Source organism: Aristolochia californica, unplaced genomic scaffold (assembly GCF_029961685.1).
Source record: "Aristolochia californica isolate CCGP_79_NKW_82.1479 unplaced genomic scaffold, dmAriCali1.0.hap1 SCAF_8, whole genome shotgun sequence".
Taxonomy (NCBI): Eukaryota; Viridiplantae; Streptophyta; class Magnoliopsida; order Piperales; family Aristolochiaceae; genus Aristolochia; species Aristolochia californica.
In genome coordinates, this window is record NW_027182279.1 from 37,453,186 (window position 1) to 37,473,184 (window position 19,999).

At 33.6% G+C, this 19,999-nt stretch overlaps 1 protein-coding gene and 1 pseudogene across 3 annotated transcripts; both read right to left on the reverse strand.

Annotated features, from left to right (window-relative positions):
- Positions 1–5,024: 5,024 nt before the first annotated feature.
- On the reverse strand, positions 5,025–7,506 carry LOC137938914 (WAT1-related protein At5g07050-like). Of its 3 annotated transcripts, none has more exons than XM_068784023.1 (8): positions 7,489–7,506; positions 7,010–7,391; positions 6,719–6,781; positions 6,438–6,554; positions 6,105–6,336; positions 5,859–6,017; positions 5,622–5,773; positions 5,025–5,376 (listed from the first exon to the last, which is right to left on the reverse strand). In XM_068784023.1, the coding sequence occupies exons 2-8, from the start codon at positions 7,213–7,215 to the stop codon at positions 5,223–5,225; spliced, it is 1,083 nt and encodes a 360-aa protein (XP_068640124.1). In that variant the 5' UTR covers positions 7,216–7,391; positions 7,489–7,506; the 3' UTR covers positions 5,025–5,222. The 3 variants fall into 3 exon arrangements, with proteins under 3 accessions (XP_068640124.1, XP_068640125.1, XP_068640126.1); XM_068784024.1 differs by lacking the exon at positions 7,489–7,506 and adding an exon at positions 6,921–7,009 and having other exon boundaries at positions 7,141–7,229; XM_068784025.1 differs by lacking the exon at positions 7,489–7,506 and having other exon boundaries at positions 6,921–7,033.
- A 38-nt stretch (positions 7,507–7,544) lies between these two features.
- Positions 7,545–19,364, reverse strand: LOC137938454 (pentatricopeptide repeat-containing protein At4g19890-like; annotated as a pseudogene).
- Positions 19,365–19,999: the final 635 nt, after the last annotated feature.

The following is a 19,999-nucleotide window of genomic DNA, read 5'->3' on the forward strand; positions in this document are numbered from 1 at the left end:
ATTAATAGGAGTGACACTACTTACAGAAGATAGGAGTGTGTCAAACATCCAACATGAATTATTTGACTGGATTATGGAGCAATGTCATACGACTTGAAGTGATGTTACTCTCACTTACGTTATGCCAGCTGGGTCTCACGAACGAGCGCACCAGCGTGAGGGGGAGTGTTGGAAGATATGGATGACTGTCATTTTATAAAAAAAAGATTTTATACACCATTTGCAGCAAGTTGGGAGTTCATGATGTTCTCTCACCCTCAGCTTGAGGAGGAATCTTGGAAAATAGGGCCCAAGCCCACACAACCAAGGAAGGCCCACATATCCAAGTGTGTGGGAAGATGGGCTCAAGCCCATAAGACCAAGGAAGACCCATACATCCAAGAGATATAGAAGGTAGGCTAAAGGCCCATAGACCAAGAGAAGGCCCATAGGTATCATCTCATAGGGATGGCATTAATATAATTAAGTTAAAGTTCCAAGGTTAAAACCTTAAGTTCGAGGGTATTATTATAATATAGTAGCTTTATTAATCTATAAATAGATCTTTAGGGGGAAGGTCATGATATCAAATCCATAACTCATTCTTCCTCCAATTTTCTCCCAATGAGTCTCTCTCTTTTTCTCCATGAGCTAAATCTATGGAGTCCTAATAGGTAATAGTCAAGTATATATAGAAAAAAACTAAATGGTATCAAAACCCCTTTATAACCCTTCATGTTCCAATTATATATGGTATTAGAGCGCCTTCACAACCCTTCAATTGACTTCACTCTCACCTCACCCGTCCTTAGTTTAGATTGACAACCATTACCTTCTCGTGAGTACCACACTGACGAAGGAAGTCTACCCATGTGATGGTCATACTGGCACGACAACAAGAGATGGTTTGCCAAACTTCTCACAGGTCACTGGCCTCTCCGGGACAAAGTCTGGTTTCTTCAAAGTAAATTCCATTGATTTCCTACGCGTGCTCTATTATCTCTTATCATAGAATTTTTTTAGATAGATATCAAGATTCTAGAAGGATGTCCATCATTGTTTCATTAATTTAGTATTATTAATCTCAGTAACTATTTCATGTGTGCACTGCTTCTTCTAGTTGTCCTTCTAGCAGTTGATTTAGGTAATACCTCACTCCCTCCTTTTTTTTAATCAATTATTAAGAACATTAGTTCAAGATTTTTCATTGATTCATAATTATTGTGTTTTTGCCTCAATAGAAGGAACTCGAACGCTCCAAAACTGTATTTCTCCCAAAAGAAAAAAACCAGAAAATTATAAATTTGTGTTTTTTATTCGAGTTCCTTTCTATTTGGCAATAAATAAATAAATAAAAACACTTGGTTTCTAATTGAGCCAAAGTCTAAAACCATAGAATTAGAACAATTCATGCATGGGATATTATGTAAATAAATTTTTTACTGTATATCGTATGTGAACATGTTTGATACCAACAAACAACAATATAGGGGGCAAAGGAGTAAAGAAAGAGTTAGTATGCTTGGTAGTTGATACTTCATCCAGCTAATATGTTGCTTCTTTTTTGTAAGGGAGTTAGAAAATACCATTCACAGATGAAATAGAGAACTTAAGTTCAATTCCATTTAAATTAGGTGCAACTGGTTTTTAAGTTGTGGTTCCATTTCAGACTTCATAACTAAAAGAAGATCTTTTTTTGTTTTGTATAGTGTCTTCATGACTGATCTCTTATGATTTTTTAAGGATAAAACAAAGACAATATTCTTGTTTTAAGTATACAACATGATTGGCAATCTTGTAACAATCATAATTTGATAGTTGTTCTCAGAGCCCAACCTCTTTGCCCTCTATAGTAAAAATACTTTAAAATCTTTGATACGTAAAAAAAAAAAAAAAAAAAAAAAAAAAAAAAACAGTCACACGAAGCGCTAGACTTCATAACTAAAAAAAGATCTTTACCAGTTCTGACTGACAAGCTTCTGTAAACTTGCCTACTGTTTCTGATCCTTCAATCGTTGTCTGCCGAATCGTTACTGAGCTATCTTTGTCGAGAATCACAGTCCAGTTGTCGTTGTCGGAGAAGATGACACTTTCGGTGTTTTGGAATCTCTTCTGAGGCGTCGACAGTAGGAGTTTAATCTTGTTGGTTCATTGTCGTGCTGTTCGAAAACTAGCGCTCTTCAGGGAAGAAGAGATTGTTACTAGATTTTTGTTGTTCTCTGTTCCTGTCCCTGAGTACACTCTGGTTGTAGTAGACATTGATTCATCAAACTCTGGAATCTACTGTTCGGTGCCACAGGGAAGAAGAAGCTACTATTGAAAAATTAAAAAGTACCTAAGTTAGGAAACTAGGCTATAATCAAGCGTTGGGCTGAGTCTTTTTTGACCGAGACCCGACCTGAGAGTTATCTATTTCGCCGATTTAACCCAGCGGGCGGGTGTTGACTCATTATGTTCCGCTCAGGTTAACCCAACGGTTGGGTCGACCGAGTCAACTCGATCTGGGTCAACTCGGGTCCAGGTCAACCTAACTCAACCCACTTATTTTCTGCCTTGGTTATACGTGTTCGGGTCTCGAGTTCTATACATATTTCTTTTGTGACTCAGTTATATTAGTGTACTATTTTACTCGATTCGACTCGGTTCTCTATCTCCGATTGAATTATTATCTTGGATTATTACTCGGTTCCAATATACTATTTGGTGCAACTTCCTTATTTACTGATAGACTAGTTGTGGACTATTTCATGTGTCTTATTACTCTTAAGGACTTTCACTATTTACCTGTTATCCGTTGCTATATATCTGCATATTTGGTATGTTTTATTTGGGTGTTGGCTCTTTTCCGCTACTACTATTGTGTCTCCCTGATTGAGACATTATTTCTGAAGAACTCCTTGGTTGCTTGCCTTGGGTTCATTATTTGTTGACTGTTGTCAGCCTTGGTTCGTCTGATGCGGAATTTGAATTTCTTAGAAAAATAAAGTACATAGTGGCCTCAACATCTTATCTTCTTCTTTACTCATTACCCATTGATTATTTAGCAGCCTTTCTCTTACCGTCTTTCATTTGACTCTAAGCCCAACCTCTTTGCCCTCTATAGTAAAATACTCTAAAATCTTTGATATGTAAAAAAAAAAAAATCAAACACACCATGCGCTAGAAAAGAAAATTATACATGCTTGAGTAATTCAACTCGCTTCGAACTTCAATCTCAAGAATAAAAAGTCCAAATGGAGCGTTCACTTCATCAACCTTATAGAATCATTGTCAAACAATTGGAATTGTTCAACTACCTTTAACAAATTCAATTATTTGAATCACTTAACCCTCAAGAAAAGTAGAAAAACCAGAAGCAGTAAAAGTTGATCCAGACGCGTCTCTATGATTCCAGAAAATAAGAAACAATTCTTTATGAACATCTATGAATAAAATAGATGTTTAAGACCATCTGTTGATGACTCAGTGAAGTCTAGAACGAATCTTGAGAAGGACAAATAGAACTCTCCAGGAAATGTGTAGGACATTGTTAAATGAATTTAGCCTACCAAAATACTTTTGTGCAGAAGCCATAAGTACGAACTGTTAGCATTGTCAACCGAGTATACTTAAGGCCAAATTTACGAAAAACCTTACATGAATTATGAAGGGAAGTCACCGATAATTGTCTACATGTAGGTGTTATATCTTAAACACAAGAGGTTCACTTAGATAAGTTGGATCCCAAATCCGAGAAAGGATTTTTTTTCTAGGATACTCTACTAGAAGTAAAGCCTATAGAGTGTTCAATAGAAGAACTCTGATTGTAGTAGAATCCATACATGTTAAATTTGATGAAAGTGATCGTAGAAGACCTGCCTTGCCTCATGGAGTTTGTGATCAATATGAAGAAGAAGCTCTTGATCAACAAGAGAAACTTCAAATTCTAACCTTGAGTGACATTTTAAGAGAGGAAGAAAATGAAACTCGTGACGTATCTCAGCAACACATATATGCAATTCGTGAGTTACCCAGCTTGGAAATTCAAAACTGATCATCCTAGAGAGATATCATAGGAGATCCTAATGACCCTAGACTCACTAGAAGCCTAACTTGAAATGTAATAGAACAAGCTTTTATCAAGATAGAGCCCAAAGATGTTAAAGAAGCTCTAAAAGATTTGTAAACGAGGAGTCAAACCCAAGTTACAATAAGTTTTGAATTAATTAAGGATTGTACCCTTTTAAGAAATATGTATATATAAGAATTGACTATATCAAATGGATTTGGGATCCAACTTATCTAAGTGATCCTTTTGTGTTTAATTAAGGATTCAACCCATTTAAGAAGCAGAAAACATGAGATTTGAGTCACACGAAGGATTTCATCTCTGAAAGAGACGTAGAAGCTAACAGGATTCAATTCTAAAGAAAAGGACTCAACCCCAAACTCCTAATATAGAATCCTAAGCTATTCCAAAAATAATATCATTGTTTGTGCACCTTTAAATTATGTGAGTGACCTACCGAAATTACACGAAGCACAATTTGAATATTTTAAATATTTTTCTATATTTTTCAGAATATTTTTCATCAAAATTTGACATACGCTACGAACCAACCTAAAAACAGGTAATGACTAGCTTTTCAAATTGAGATTTGATCCTAGAAATATGCAAAAAAAATTTAGCTTTTATTTTCAAAGCCATCGTGTCATATCGGTGGTTTTCTTCTGCTCATATTTGAAAATTGAAGAATTGAAGTTTTCTATTTGAGGGTTTTATTTCTTCAAGCAAGTTATGTATATGAACTTTACTTTTACAAGGGGTTGCATCTCTTATTTTTTTTTTTTATTTTTTTTTTTGTGCTTCTCTTTTTATAGGAAGGAAAAGAAAGAGATAATTCCCTTATTCTTCGCAAAAATAATGTTTCAAATAAATTAAAGTTTAATAAAACAAACAGGATTTGTATTTTTTTTTTTTTTTTTTTTGAGGATCGTAGAACTTTTGGACTTGGTCTTCTAAGCCTCATCCAAACAAGAGACGAGGACCAATGGTGCCACATGAATGAATTGTTTGGACCAATATTTTATGATAGAAAATGTGCTCAAAATGTGGTACGTCTGGGTAGGCTACAACTATTTAAAAATTACAAAGTAATCTTGTCCAACCAATAACTAATATGAACAGAAGCATGTTTTAAAATTATAAAATTTGATTTAGATAACTATGCCTTACTTTCTGGGATGGGCTGCAAGCTTTGTATTCAGGGGACGTCTCCCTTTTCTCCCAAATCAATATTCTTTTCTTGGCTGTCTTCTTTTCCTTCCCCTTGATTCGTTTTTTGGTCCTTCTGGTTCTCTTCTTTGCCCCATAGCACCAAGTAAAGACCGATGATGACAACCACGCTTCCAATTATGCTGAACAAAATACAAGAATATTTTAGGTGTTTGTAGAAATGACTTAGCCACTCCAACTTCCAGACCTCCAATGGAGCTGTTTGGATTTTGGAATCTGTCCTACATGGGCTCCAGAGGTTTATACATCCTGTGGTGAGCTATCGAAGCAGGATCTCTGGTGACATCAAACTTCTCCCTCAAGTCCTGGGGAATCCTTGCTAATGCCAGATTGAGATAAATTTTTAGTTTAGATTGACAACCATTACCTTCCCGTGAATAATCTTTCTCCGAAGACAAAATATGCTAGAAATGCTACCAAAACAGTTGAGACGGGATTAAACATAGTCACAAAGACTGGCCCCTTTTTCTCTGTGCACCAAAGCTGGATGAAGATGATCAGGCCTGAAACGACAACACCCTGCAACAAATCCTCAAGAACATAAAAAAAAAAAATTGTTGAAAGAGTGTTTTTGTCATTACAAAAGTTGTGAAACTCTGCTTACACCGTATAGGACACTCCAGAGGTCTACGTTGAGAGCTACAGCCCATGCTGATGGTTTATGTTCAAGGAATGCAGTGAAAACAGCACTTTGTGCTGCACCCAGAAAACTCATCCATGTAGTCAGTGAAAGTTGGGCAGGGTACCTCTTCAATGTCATTGCCTGTGAAAAATGATGGTAGAGCTCAGAATTTAAAGTTGCAGTAAACTTGGAGAGGGGTGAGAACATTGCTGTGAATGGTAAATATACCTGCATGATATACCAAATAGACCATGTTATACAACTAGCCACTGAGAGAATGGACCCTTTAAGCCACTGTTCATGGATGACAGAATTTCCTGGAATGTGGATTGGTGCACCCCATAATTTCTTCACTACAGGTCCCTTGTATAGTGTCATTGTCATTACACCAGCCAAGGAAATCAAAGTCCCAAAAATCTTAGCCATTCCCTTTGGACTCTTTGCATTTAGACTCTCCAACCTTTATATAACAGATAACCAAAAATGTTAACAGATGATGAAGATTGGTAAAGATGGAGAAAAACAGGTCAAAACTTGAAAAAGAAAGATGCAGAAGGGAACCTGAGTGCCACTGCTATTATGAAAGTCAAGGAAGCAATGGTGTTGACCATAGATGAGAGGAAGGTTGGTGATGTATATCTCAAGCTTGCAAAGTACATGTTCAGAGTTAAACTGACCCTGTTACCACAAAAGGGTTTTGCTTTAGTGTCTGTATCACAGTAAACTATTTACAGTACAATGTAAAAGGAGGAGGCAAGACTCTTCTTCTGGAAATAGGCTAGATGTCATCTTCTTAGGCAAAATATATATTTCGAGATGGAGTGGAGATAAAATGTTCTCACCCCAGAAGAGATAGCACAAATAGCTCCATAAACAAAGCAAATGTGAGCTTGGGTCGTATTTTTCTGCAAGTTGACAAGCAAAACATGCACGTCATGAGAAAAGAAGGGATTCAACTCGAATTTTGTCCTCTTTAGAAAGAATTGTAATTCATAAAGTATGAGAAAGCAAAACTATCTGTTCAACTTCCAGTGCAACTGGTACCCTTTTACTAAGCACCCATCTTCTTCCAACAAGTAAACAAAGCGATAACCAGTGATCAGCATAGCAGAGATCTAGAGCCAACAATGTACCTTTCAAGAAAATAGGCAAAAGGCAGCATCACAATACTGGATACGATATGTCGGTAAGTTACATAGACATGAGGGTTCATTCCATGGTTAAAAGAAGCCTCTGTGATGAAGTAGAGAAGTGTGTAGCCAACCTGAACCAAGATCATGAACGCATGTGCTCTGTACCGCCCCAGAACTGCTCCGAACGAAAATGGGTTGAACCCCATCTTTCTCACTGAACTCGCTGGGACAGCAGAGAGAAACTTAGTGTTTATACAAGTGTCCCAGTTGGTTCTTGATTCCTCCTCTTGTTTATAGGTATCAAATTCCTTTGGATCAAATTGGTTATTGGCTGAAAAAGAAGAAAAGATGGTATTCGTCTGCAGCCCTGCTGGTTCATTCTCTGAGAGACAGGAATATGAACATTAGTGAAGAGATGATATCATCATCCAGTATATCAATCAAAAGAGAAAGACATCAGCTGGTGGAAAGCAACGCACCAAGTTGTAGTTGCCTCCAGAATGTTATAAAATGGTGACGTGTTCTCCATATATATTTAAAGCTTTATAGTTCTTCTCTTCATGGCTGCCAAAACCGACAAGCAGTGGAGGTAACAGTCAACTTCCAGTAGAAACAAGAATCGGTTGCATAAAAGGAGAAGAGAACCAGGACACTTCGAGAATATTAAGCATGTATTGCCAACCCAGGAAACGAATTTCTGTTCAGACTGGTAAGAAGAAGCATTGAATGCACGAAAGAAAAGGAAACGAAGACATTTCGGGCAAAGTGGAAAGCCTTCTTCTGTACGAGCCGTGTTGGATGATGAGTGGGTTGAGCCACGAATCTTTCATTTCAGGAAATGCAAAAAGAACTGTTTCTTATTTTCTGGAATCACAGAGACGCGTCTGGATCAACTCTTACTGTTTCTGTTCAACTTCTTGGCTTGTGAAAAAAGAAAAAGTAATAAAAGACTGAACGATACCATGTCACTCCATGGAATTGAATGTTGGGATTCATGCCCATAGAATGCTGGTATCTGCTTCTTCATCAGATATTCTTAGTCTAGTTAAAAGCTAGAATAATATCAAACCTTATTCAGCAAGAATCATCTTCTGTTCGTCTTCCTACCCTTTTCCTAACTAAACTCAATTGTGTCTGGAATCATTCTACTTCAAAGAACAAAAAAGTTGCATAAAATATATACACCTTTTTTTGTGGGTATATTTCCCAGTTGGAATAAATGAGATCAGAGTGTGAGACAAACAGCGAGGAATCAGAATATTTCTCAAAGAGATAATAAAGATCAACTGCAAATTTGTTTCTACAGAGAAGAAACAACTTACCTCTATCAAGGTGACTTCTCTACCACTCCCAGAGTGCGTTCAGTTTGCTTCCTCATTAACATGGAGAAGTCTCAATTTTAGGAGTTTATGAGACACATCTCGTACTAAAAGGTGCATGTTTGGGTTCATGTTATGTTCATAAAAATTCATTTAACTTTTCTCTATAACTATCCATTACAAGTTTGGAAATCCAACCTGTCTCATCCTGTTCCTGTGATGGATTTTCAAGGGAGCGGGGTGAAGTTAACTTTGTAGGATGGAGATGAAAAAAAATTTTGAAATTATACAACTTATAATAATTTTTATAAATATATATATTATTTAAATTAAGTTCTAAACTAACCATTTTTAAAAAATATATATTTTTGAAAATAACCAACTCAGAAACTTAATCATAAAAATACTCAACTTTGATTGGTCAATTATCCACTTGGAAAGTCCAACGTGACATGTCAATCATTGATTGCCATGTGGCACCTAGGGGTGGCATCGAACCGAGCCGAGCCCGAACCTACTTATGTTCGAGCCGAGTCTGATTTAAATATTTCAAACTCGAGCTCGAGCCTAAAATTGTTATCGAGCTCAAGCCCACTAATTTTAACCGAGTTCGAGCTGAGCTTGAGTTTTCATTTAAAACTTTTCAAAAATTACATGTCTCGAGTTCGAGCTCCAACATACATTTAAAACTTTTCAAAAATACATTGTATATAAAATTATACATAAAATTTTACATAAAATTGGGCATGACCTCTACTTAAAATTGAGCATAAGGGTGGCATCGAATCCAGCTGAGTCTGAACCTTCCTATGTTAAAGCCGAACTTGATTTAAAGATTTCGAACTCGAGTTCGAGCCGACCTAGCCTTAAGCCTAAAATTGTAATCGAGCTCGAGCCTAAAATTTTAATAGAGTTCGAGCTCGAGCTCTAGCCGAATTCGAGGTTAACCTACATTTAATACTCTACATAAAATAAATGTCAAATAAATTATCTATAAAATTATACATACATTTAAAAAAAAAAGAATGATAGGGGAGGTTTGGGATTGAATCTCAATAATGGATTAGAACCCACCAATATTAATCTTTTTTACCCCAAATGTTGTCTATCTTATTTTGTAATTTTTGAATCTGGCCATAAATTTACTATGGCCTCCTTAGTGCCTCTGATTGAAAATTTATATTCTAGAAAAAACTAGAAATGTTTTTCCTAGGATACACATTTCCAAAAAACACCTTTAAATAAAATCCTATTACTATTAAAGACTTACAAGAAAATTACAAGAAATATTTTAAAATTTTCTTAGGAAAGTGAAATGGACCTCTAATTACCTCTTATATGGAAATAAATAAAAATTAATAATCAATCTAATATATTACTATACTTATCGATAAATTTTTAATCAAATAAAATGTCAAACACAAAATTGTAATGAAAATTGCCTAATGCTAAAAGTATTATAGCATCAACTGTCAAATACTTATTCAAAAATTTTTTATACAGTTTTCTAGCCCATCTTGGCAAGAAAATCTTACTTAGAAAATTATATGATTTTTTAATAAGAATTTCTAATTAAAAAATGTTTCCAAAAAAAATGAGGCACTAATGGTTTCTATATTTCTACTAAAAATGTATTTTCAATATTTATTTAAAAAACCACTAATAGTCTCTAGAAATGTATTTCTACTAAAATGTCTTTTCAATTTTTTCAAGAGCCATGAGGAAGGGACAAAGAGTTTTTTTTGTTTTTACTTATTTATGATCTCGCACATGTGACTTTCACAAGTGCGAAATCGTCTTGCGCGGGGTTTCACTAGTTTATGATCCTCCCCCACCACTCCCGCTTACACTCCCGATCCCGCGACTCGCCAGTTAACGAGCCAGCTCGTGAGCTTTTGAGTCGAACCTTGATTCGGTCGAGCACGGCTCGTTAATTCAAACGAGTCATGTCTGGATCTCGAACTATACCGAATCGAACCGATCTACTCACGAGCCGGCTCGGTTTGAAGCCACCCCTAGTGGCACCACATCATCTGGCACATCACCATTTAAAGATAGTATGTGCCACATCATTTGGCATGTAAGCAATTGCCACATGATATGCCACGTTACTATCCCAAGATAACATGTTCCACATCATCCGAACGTAATCAATTGCCATATCATTGGTCACATCAGTATGACTTTTTTCTCCCATTTTTCCTTTGTTATTGATTTAAGTTCTTTTCTAATTTCAAAAATATTTTGTAAAAATTAGTTTTAGGTTTTAAAAATATTTTTTGATGGTACACATTCCATTACTTTCTATTTACTAAATATATAACTTGTATGTTAATTAGTTAAAAAATAATTTTCTAATTAATTAACTCCTTTCATTATCGATTAAAGATATTTTATAATTTTAAAGCTTTTAAGAATCTTATTTGTTGTTACATGTTTTATAGTTATAGCTAACGTACGAAATCGATCATATATATGGAAGAGGAATCATCTACATTTCAATTCCCTTTTTCCAACAAACTGACCTATTGTTCTTGGGATCACTTTTTCGACTGCTTCAAAAAGGAGAACTTCCCATACATGGAGGGAGCAATGGATTGATTCTATACCATAAAAGAAAAGCAAGCCACTTTCACTATGTGAGTATATTTCCCAGTGGGAATAAATGATATCAGAGTATATTTCCCCTACTTTATTACTTATAGAGTCTCAACATGAGGGAAATTTTTGAGTCCATTGAAGTAGATGTACAACTAGCATGAACCCTATATGATGCACACAAAGAACAAAAAAAAAGAATAAAAGAAAGAATATAAACCAAAATAAATCAAAATCTCATTTTAAATAAAAGGTATACAAAAACTGGAATATAATGTAAAACAGGAAATGCGAAATAATCAATCAATCTTAAAAAATAAAACACAAAACAATTAATAAAAAATAAAAAGAGTAATTCAAATAAAAATGCATAATTACGTACATACAAAAAAGAAATAAATAAATAGGAAAATAAATAATTAAACTAAATAGAAATTTTTTAATTAATGAAAAAGCAGTAAAACACATTATTAACATGACACAATAAAATATAGAAAAACAATTACAAATAGGTCAGTCAATAATTATCAAAAATAAAAATAAAGAGTAAAAAATGGGTAATTAAAAAACAATAAAATAATATATTTATTAAAAAAATATTATTTAAATGAATGAAATTAACTAAAGAACACTAAAAATAAAAATAACACTTAATATTTATTATAAATAAATAATAATGATAATTAAATTATTTCAGAAAACAATTAAAGAATATAGTCCAATATAATAAATATAAAAAATAATTCCAATAAATAATTTTAAAATATTTAAATAAAATAAATTAAGTAAACAAAAATTTAAAATTTAAGAAAATAAACAAAAAAATATATTGGAAATTTTAATTAAATAAAATACTTTAAAATAAAACGAAAACTAATACTAAATAATATATAAATATAAACCACTTTATTTAATTTATTAATATAAATAAAGTACATAAATAAATAAATGATATAATTTTAGAAATATAAAATATTAGAAACACATTAATCTATAAAATAGACTAACATAAAGTAAACAAAAATTTTCTTTAATATCTTATGTTATTTATAATTTATATTGAAATAAAAATTATTTTGCTACATTTGATATCACAAAGTATTATATAATACATAAAGTTAACCAAAAATTAAACTATTAATACATATGAATTTTTTAAAAAAATATTGCATTGTATTAGCAATATTCAATGAATCTTTGATTAAAAATATTTGCTACTTGGGCCTAGATTTACTTGATCGGAAAAATCTTTAAAATAACTTTACAATATAACTTTAATTAGAAATTGATATAACTTCTATTTCACGTGTTGTATTATCTATAAAATCAATTAACTATCTCATTAAAACCCCACAGAGATTAAGAAAACACTTCAAAACCTAAAAACCCAAGTATGTCACTATCAATCAAATTATATACCCTACCATTACATTGTTATTATATGACCTTAGTCCATTTTCCCGAAGAAGGCAACACTAAAAATTATCAGCTAGCTCAATAAGGAACTCCAAGAATAAGTCTCGATTTCTTAAAACCCCAATATTGAAGAACAAGTATTGAAGAGAGTTATATAACTCTCACAGTAAAAAGTCTCACAAAGCTATAATTAATATGGTAGTGTCTTATAAAAGTCTCAAAGGAGAAGTATCCTAGTTAAAGGTGTTTTAGTTATGTTAGCCTTCTATTTATGCTTAGTTGTTCTATTGTTTTAGAACTTAACTTTTAGTATTTAACTTTAGGTGTAAATGGAATAAAGGTAGTTTAATTGTAATTGGAATTACTTGTTTCCTCTATTATAAATAGAGGTTCATTGTACTCAAATTAAAACAAGTCACTAAAGTTTTTCTCTTTTCTAGAAATTCAATACCCAACATGTCACTATTAATCAACTTGGGTCATTTTATTTATTTTTATTAACCAAAAGTTAAAGCTAGTTAATAAAAAAAAATGGGATAAATGTACAATCAACTGATTGAGAGAGATTCATTAAGTTGATAGGACATAGTCGATACAACTTCGGGTGTATATGGATCATATATTCAGATATCCAAAATCTGGATATCTAGGAAGCTATCCAAAATCAAATATTTGAATCTAATCCACTCTGATAGTATATGGATCTAGATAATATCCAGATTTGGATTCTTATAATAAAAATTCAAACAATATCTAAAAATTGAAAAATAGTAAAGGATAAAAAAATAAAGAAACATGAATTATTAAATTCCTATAAAATTTCAACATAATATTCAAATATTCATATTTTTCATCATAAAAAATAAAAGCATTATTCTTCAAACAAGTTCATAACTACAAACACTCATCTTCAAAAAATAAATGCAAAACTTTGCATCTTCACAACAATTTCAAAACTTTGTGGATATCTCATTTGCCCCTCCATCATCATAATCAAAGTTGAAATACTTACAATCAACTTAGTATGAATACTTGATAATAAATAATTTTTAATTAAAAACCTATTAGATCTTAATTATTTACCTTTCTAGTTTCCGTAAGAAAACAACTTAATCAAACATCCTTCTATAAACATGATTATGAAGAAAAATCATCTCCAAAATGACAAACATAAATAAAGTATATAAATAATTATAAAATTAATTTACTTAACTATTAAAAAATTAAAATCATACTTTGTTTTTAAGATGGAAACCAATCTGATATAGACATCAATGTTTCAATAATCTCTTCAACCAAAGAAGTACAATGTTCATCAATTACTCTAGAACTTATACTAAAAGTAGATTTAAAAGTAACACTAGCAATTGGAGTTGTAACAATATCTCTTGCAATCTTTAAAAGAATTGAAAATTTTATCCCATAACCTTTCTACCATTGTAGTACATCAAAACCAGCCTCATCTAAAGAATGAATCCCATCCAAATAGACATCCAACTCACTCTTCATTTGAGATCCCACCGATGATCTAGATCTTAAGAATTTTACAAGACCGCCTCTCAACTACTTTGCATCACAACCTTCCTCTCTCATCAATAATTTGTTTCCCATAACTCTTAGTCGGAGCAAAATCATAAATAGGTAGACTAAACTTTGAAGAATATTTTGAATACAAATCATAGAAGAAAAACCATACCCTTTGAATATGGGACTCTACATCATAAATTGTCTCGTACATACTCAATGTAATCCCTCTTGAACCATGGATAAAAAAGTCAAGCTACAATGAATATCAAACTACACTCTTCCCAATATTTCAAAAACTTAGTCATCATAACTTTTGCCACTTCTCTAATGTAATGATACTCACTGTTTATTCACTAATTTAATTTAACATATAAGGTACAAACATTATCAAAATTAAAATTTGTTGTCACATAATTTATTCCAAAATGCCTAGGAGTGGCATTGTAAAATACTATCAAAGCATTCAATTATGTGATTAGTAACATCCCATTCATCATCACATGTTTCCTTCTTACTTTATCTATAAAGTTAGATGTTACCCACAAATCATCCAACACAATTAAATAAAAAATATTTGCACTACACTGAATATGAAAAAAACACCCACCATATATCAATTACTTCTTGTCACACAACCCATTTTTCAATATTTATACAAGCACTATCAAGGGTGATGGCACACAACTTCTTATCACTATTACAATTCAAATTTTGAATCTTCGGATTTTGATAAAGACTTCAGTTGTATGTGGAGCCTCTACATGTACGCAAGGATTTTCTTTTGTAAAATTCATTCATCATCAATGAAATGAGTTGTCAAACATGCATAACCCATAGTTTGACTAGATTTCCACAAATCAATAGTAAGGCTAACATGGACATCAAATTTATCCAAAAATTTATATGATTTCTCCTTTTCTTTTTCATAAATATTCAAAACCTCTTTTTTTAATTTATTTCTAGAACAAAGTTTAAATCGAGGCTGCAAACTTTCATAAAAAATACCAAAATACTCAGACTCTATAAAATTAAAAGGGAGGTCATGTTTACATACAAAGTTAGTAAGATCTATACGATTCAGCTATCGATCAAACTTAAGTTAACTATCTTGCTTTGCTCCTCATTCAGAAATTTGGATGATGACAAAATTTCCTATTTAATATCCACATAAACTTTCTATGGACATGTTGATGCTTGCTTTCTAAAGTGAGAGGTGACCTTTACTACTTAATCCATCAAATTTGCTATCACAATGTAAACATGTAGTAATCTCCTTTCCATTTTTATCCCTTGCGTTTTTCAAAATCATTCCACACTTCTAACTTAATTTCCTTTTCCTAGGTGAATAAGATTTTATCTCTACATTTGAATCCTCTAGTCATTCACTTGTTCTAGGATTAAAAGTAGAATTACTAACAAAAATAGGATCATTGCCAATAGAAAGAGTAAAGGCATTTAAAGGAGTTGAAACCACACTGGGAGCACAATAACTTGACCCTTTATCCATATCACTAACTGTAACTATTCAATAAGACCTAAAACAACCCAATTAAATAACTATAAGATCATAATCACATAAACCACTCAGCTCATCATGATCGGACAACTGAGATAGCGTTTTGCACCAAATGACTTTTCATATTGGATCAACCCTCCATATTGAAAAATTACAAGATTACAAAGGTTATAGTTGAAATACAAAAATGTAATTCACAAGGGAGATGATATTAATTCCCTCTTACAAAATTACCCTAAAAAGTTTATAAGAAGAATTGAGAGGATGAACACTACCTCCATAAAAGGCTGAAAATCTTCCAGAACCCCTTTAAATCTGCAATAGTCATCTTCTTCTAAGAAGAGGCCTACTCTTCAAATCTCCTTCACTTAAAAAAATCCTGCCTGAAAAACAAGAAGAGGAAGAAGGGATGCCTTCTTGTTCCTATGGACAAACACATAAAGGGGATTAGGGAACCTTTGCCATCACATTACATTTTATGCACCTGTGGCCTGTAATTGGCTTCTCCTATTTAACTTGTAACATAACTAAATGATCCCAGTTGCCAAACAACTCTGCAAGGTCTTTAGAGAACTTGAGTTAACAATGAAAGCATCTTCATCTTAGTTATATTGATGCAACTTGTTTGAATACTAACAAATGAAACCATAGCAAGACTTACCCTCAACACTATCACAAATAAATAACTTGAAAAACGAGTCATAAACACTACTAAACTATCAAGAAATAAGTTCAATCAACTACTACTCACTGATAATTAACTTTGTTTGATGATAGAGACTTAATTATCAGAATTTTCAATTAGGTCATCACAATAAATTTAACTGTCTAATTGGTGACAACCATTAACTTGATGGAAATGTTTGTAATCAGTAAGAATATAGAAAAATTAAATGAAAACAAAAGGTTAACTTCAATTTTTCCATTTGTATCCCTTGACAAAATAACATTCTTTCAATACTGCAATGTGAGCATACAGGTAATAGTGATTTGAACTAACTGATAAGTATGCCAATTGAAAATCAATTGACTACTGGATGACATCCAATAGTGCATCCTCGATCTCAGATACCACCGCACCTATGAACAAGTTCATATAATGACTGGGACACTGAGACCTGAAATGAAAGACCATCAAGCTGTTTCTAAATCCATTACATTTAGAGATCCTCATTACGGATCAATTTGTCACTAATCAACTAAACTTTCACAGGACAACATTATGAAGAAGTAAGGCCCCAATTACAATAGCTACTTGTCATTTATGAATTAAACTTTCAGAGGAGAACATTATGAAGAAGTAAAACTTCAATTACAATAGCTATTGGTCATTTATCAATATTAGACTTTCAGAGAACAACATTATGAAAAAGGCCTCAATAACAATAGCTATATTTTGGTGGGAGATATCACCCCAATACAAATTTGATTTCAAACTTGGCCTTATTTATCAGCAGAGAGTGCAGGCAGCCTGTTACCTTTTCAGCAATGATAATAAACACTTCTTTTGATCAATATTTTAAAAACAAGAAAAAAAAAAAAAAAACAAAAACTTCCTTTTCCATCCTTGTACTACATTAACTTGTCAACATAAAATTAGTAAGTTGTTCTTGGCACATGTTTACTTTGATCATATTTTTGTTGACAAATCATCTTATTCACTAACAACTGCAACTTTTGACAATGTAGTCCAGATACCAACCATGAAATGCCTGCAACTTCATTTGGTCTGTATCAGAAACTCCGCAGTGCCACTGGAGTCAGACCAAAATCTTGATAACACTTCCATAGTGATTGAAGTGAAGTGGTAGATAAATAAAACACATCATGGGCGTCTTTTAGAGGTTCATACCTCTGAACGAGTAGCTTTTCAATCCTACTAGATAAATCAGAAGCAACAGAATACTTGTTGTTGCTATAGCAAGCAGTCATGAACCCAGTAAAGCAATATTGGAAAAGAAGAGCTGCATTGTCAACATCACCATCATTGCTCAGCTTTCTGACCAAAATATTTGCAGTTCGAGCCCAGGCCTTCTTTTCCAACCTGTCCAAGACAGCCATGGCAATCACAGATTCCTCTTTCCTGAAGCATTCATAAGCAACAGTAACTGAGGTAACTTCACAAGGAGATAGCCCCTTATCCACCATAGCATCATAAAGAGCCTTTACCTCCTTTAACTTGGACTGTTTACAAAGACCACTAATTAAAGCCCCATAAGTAACTGAATCAGCAATGCAAACCTTCTCTGTCATTTTTTGGAAAAACTTCAGAGCTGCCTCCAAATTCCCATCTCTACAGTATCCATAAATCATTGAAGTGTAAGTTTGCTTGGTCAGAGTCAGCCCAAGTTTGACAACTTCATGAAAGAGCTGCTCACTCTCTCTCATCCTCCTTTGCTTGGAGTAGGCAGTTATCAGTGTGGTGTAAGTATGAATATCAGGCTTACAGCCAACTTTAAACATCTCATTAAACGATAATAAAGCCCGACCTAAGTCAGCTCGTTTGCAGTTTTCATTTATAAGGATAGTATATGTAACTTGATCAGCCTGTAATCCATGTTTAAGACCCATCTGAAGAAGTTCATGAGCTTCGTGGAGTTTTGTCCTCTTGCAAAGTGCATTTGTTATTGCATTATATGTACAAATATTTGGAGCAAACCCATGTGTTGACATTCTGTCCATCAGTTGATAAACTCGACTAAAGTTACCTACTTTGCAGTGTCCATCAATAAGAATTGTGTAAGTGTTTGTGTTTGGAACCAGTCCTTGCTCTTGCATTCTAGAAAATAACATCTCAGCCCGATTCAACTTGTTCTCCTTACAGTACCCCCCAATCATAGCAGTGTAAGTACTAACATTAGGTTTGTAAGTATTACTTCTTTCAAGTTTCTGAAACAATCTAAAAGCTTTCTCAGTCCAACCTTTCTTACAAAGCCCATCTATCAAAACTGTGAGAGTATATATACATTTGGTTTTAAACCCTTCCTAACCATTTCCTCTAAAACTTCAAATGCTTGCTTTATGCTACCTCTCTTGCATAATCCATGAATTAAGGCCGTGTAATTGATCATATTCGGACCAGAACTACTATCGGCCATCTTCTCAAGAATGCCAAATGCCCTGCTTACATGACCATTTTCACAAAAAGCATTAACAACTACAGTACACATAACATTATCGATTTGGAAGCCTTTTGCTGTCATCTCCCACAACAACTTGTCACCTTTTTCAACGGACCCATTCTTACAGTATGCGATGATCAAAGTCTTGAAACTGCAAATATCAGCCGAAACCCTCGTTCAATCATTTCTACAAACGCATATTCTGCTAAATCAATCAGACCAAAATCCACAGTAACCCGCAGAATAAAATTTAGTATGTGAACAGTAAGAGGCAGACCTCTTGTTGTCATCTCTATTACCATATCAATGGCTTCTTTTAATTTCCCAATTTCTGAGAAATTCTTCACCACATGTCGCATCACATCGTGGGCTTTCTCCCATACTCCGGAATCAATTAAGGAACTTGCCATTGTTATATACAGGAGCATGATATGCCGGAATTCCACACGCCTAGTCGCCCACTCGAAAAAAGCCAAAGCAACCATGGATCCAGTTCTCTCTACAAGCAACGCAGCAATAGTTACGGCCTGCTCGTGACTCAAATCGGAATCAATTTGCAGAAACAGAAGCCTTCTATCGCCTTCTTCATAACAATGAGAAATTGAGTCGCATACTCTGACAACCGTTTCTGACGCGGTCCCGCTGAAAGACGCAACATCCTTACTTCCTTCCCTCTCTTGTTTGGAATAAGGCCAGTCATTATCACTGCTCTCTCCAGAGGGATGTTGGAGAAAACCGATTCTGGAGGAGCCAGGAGCTTGGTTTTGAGAGGAGCGACGAGTTTGAATAAATCTCTTTCGCCTGAAGAGAGAAACAAGAGGCGGATTTATGACGCGCAATCGGTTAAGAAAGGCCATACTGCACTGGGTAGGGGAGAGGAGAAAGGGATTTCACATTGCGGGAGGTAACGGTAACACTGAAACTTTGAATTTCTTATTTCCGTACTTCTTGAACTGAATCCAGAGCTCAATTTCAATTCAACTCGCTTGAAAGGTAGGGAAACTGGGAAAGTGAAAAAAAAGGAAAATGTCAAGAGAATAAAAGTAAAAAAGAAAATGAAAAAAATGAAACAAGATTCTATGTATTCCAAAAATATTCATTTACATGAGAATCCATGAGGGGGATGCAACATTGCCCATACAACTCAGTTCAAATAGATATGAAAATTTCAACTCATATATTATTGTGGATTTGTTGGATAAATTAATTGTTTATATTGATTTGCGGTTGTTTTATATCGTATCAAGTGACTTTCAAATTTACATGCAATCCATTTTTATACCGACAGAAGTAGGTGTGGATTGTAAAAAATTCACAATTGATTTATTTTCTTCTCGGTTTGATTAATTATGGACTACTATTGAATTTTTTTATAACGATGAATGTACTTTTGTTGGAGTCTTCATAAAAGGTGAGAAAATGGTGTAAGTTTCCTACTCCAACATACGACTAATTATAACTTAAATCCTAAACTTTCAAACCAAAATAACCA

Coding starts and splice junctions, on each gene's coding strand:
- LOC137938914 (XM_068784023.1), bottom strand. CDS start 7,215: ATGGGGTTCAACCCATTTTCGTTCGGAGCAGTTCTGGGGCGGTACAGA. Junction 6,555..6,718: donor TTTGTGCTATCTCTTCTGGG/GTGAGAACATTT, acceptor TTGTGGTAACAG/GGTCAGTTTAACTCTGAACA. Junction 5,377..5,621: donor GAAAGATTATTCACGGGAAG/GTAATGGTTGTC, acceptor TATTTTGTTCAG/CATAATTGGAAGCGTGGTTG.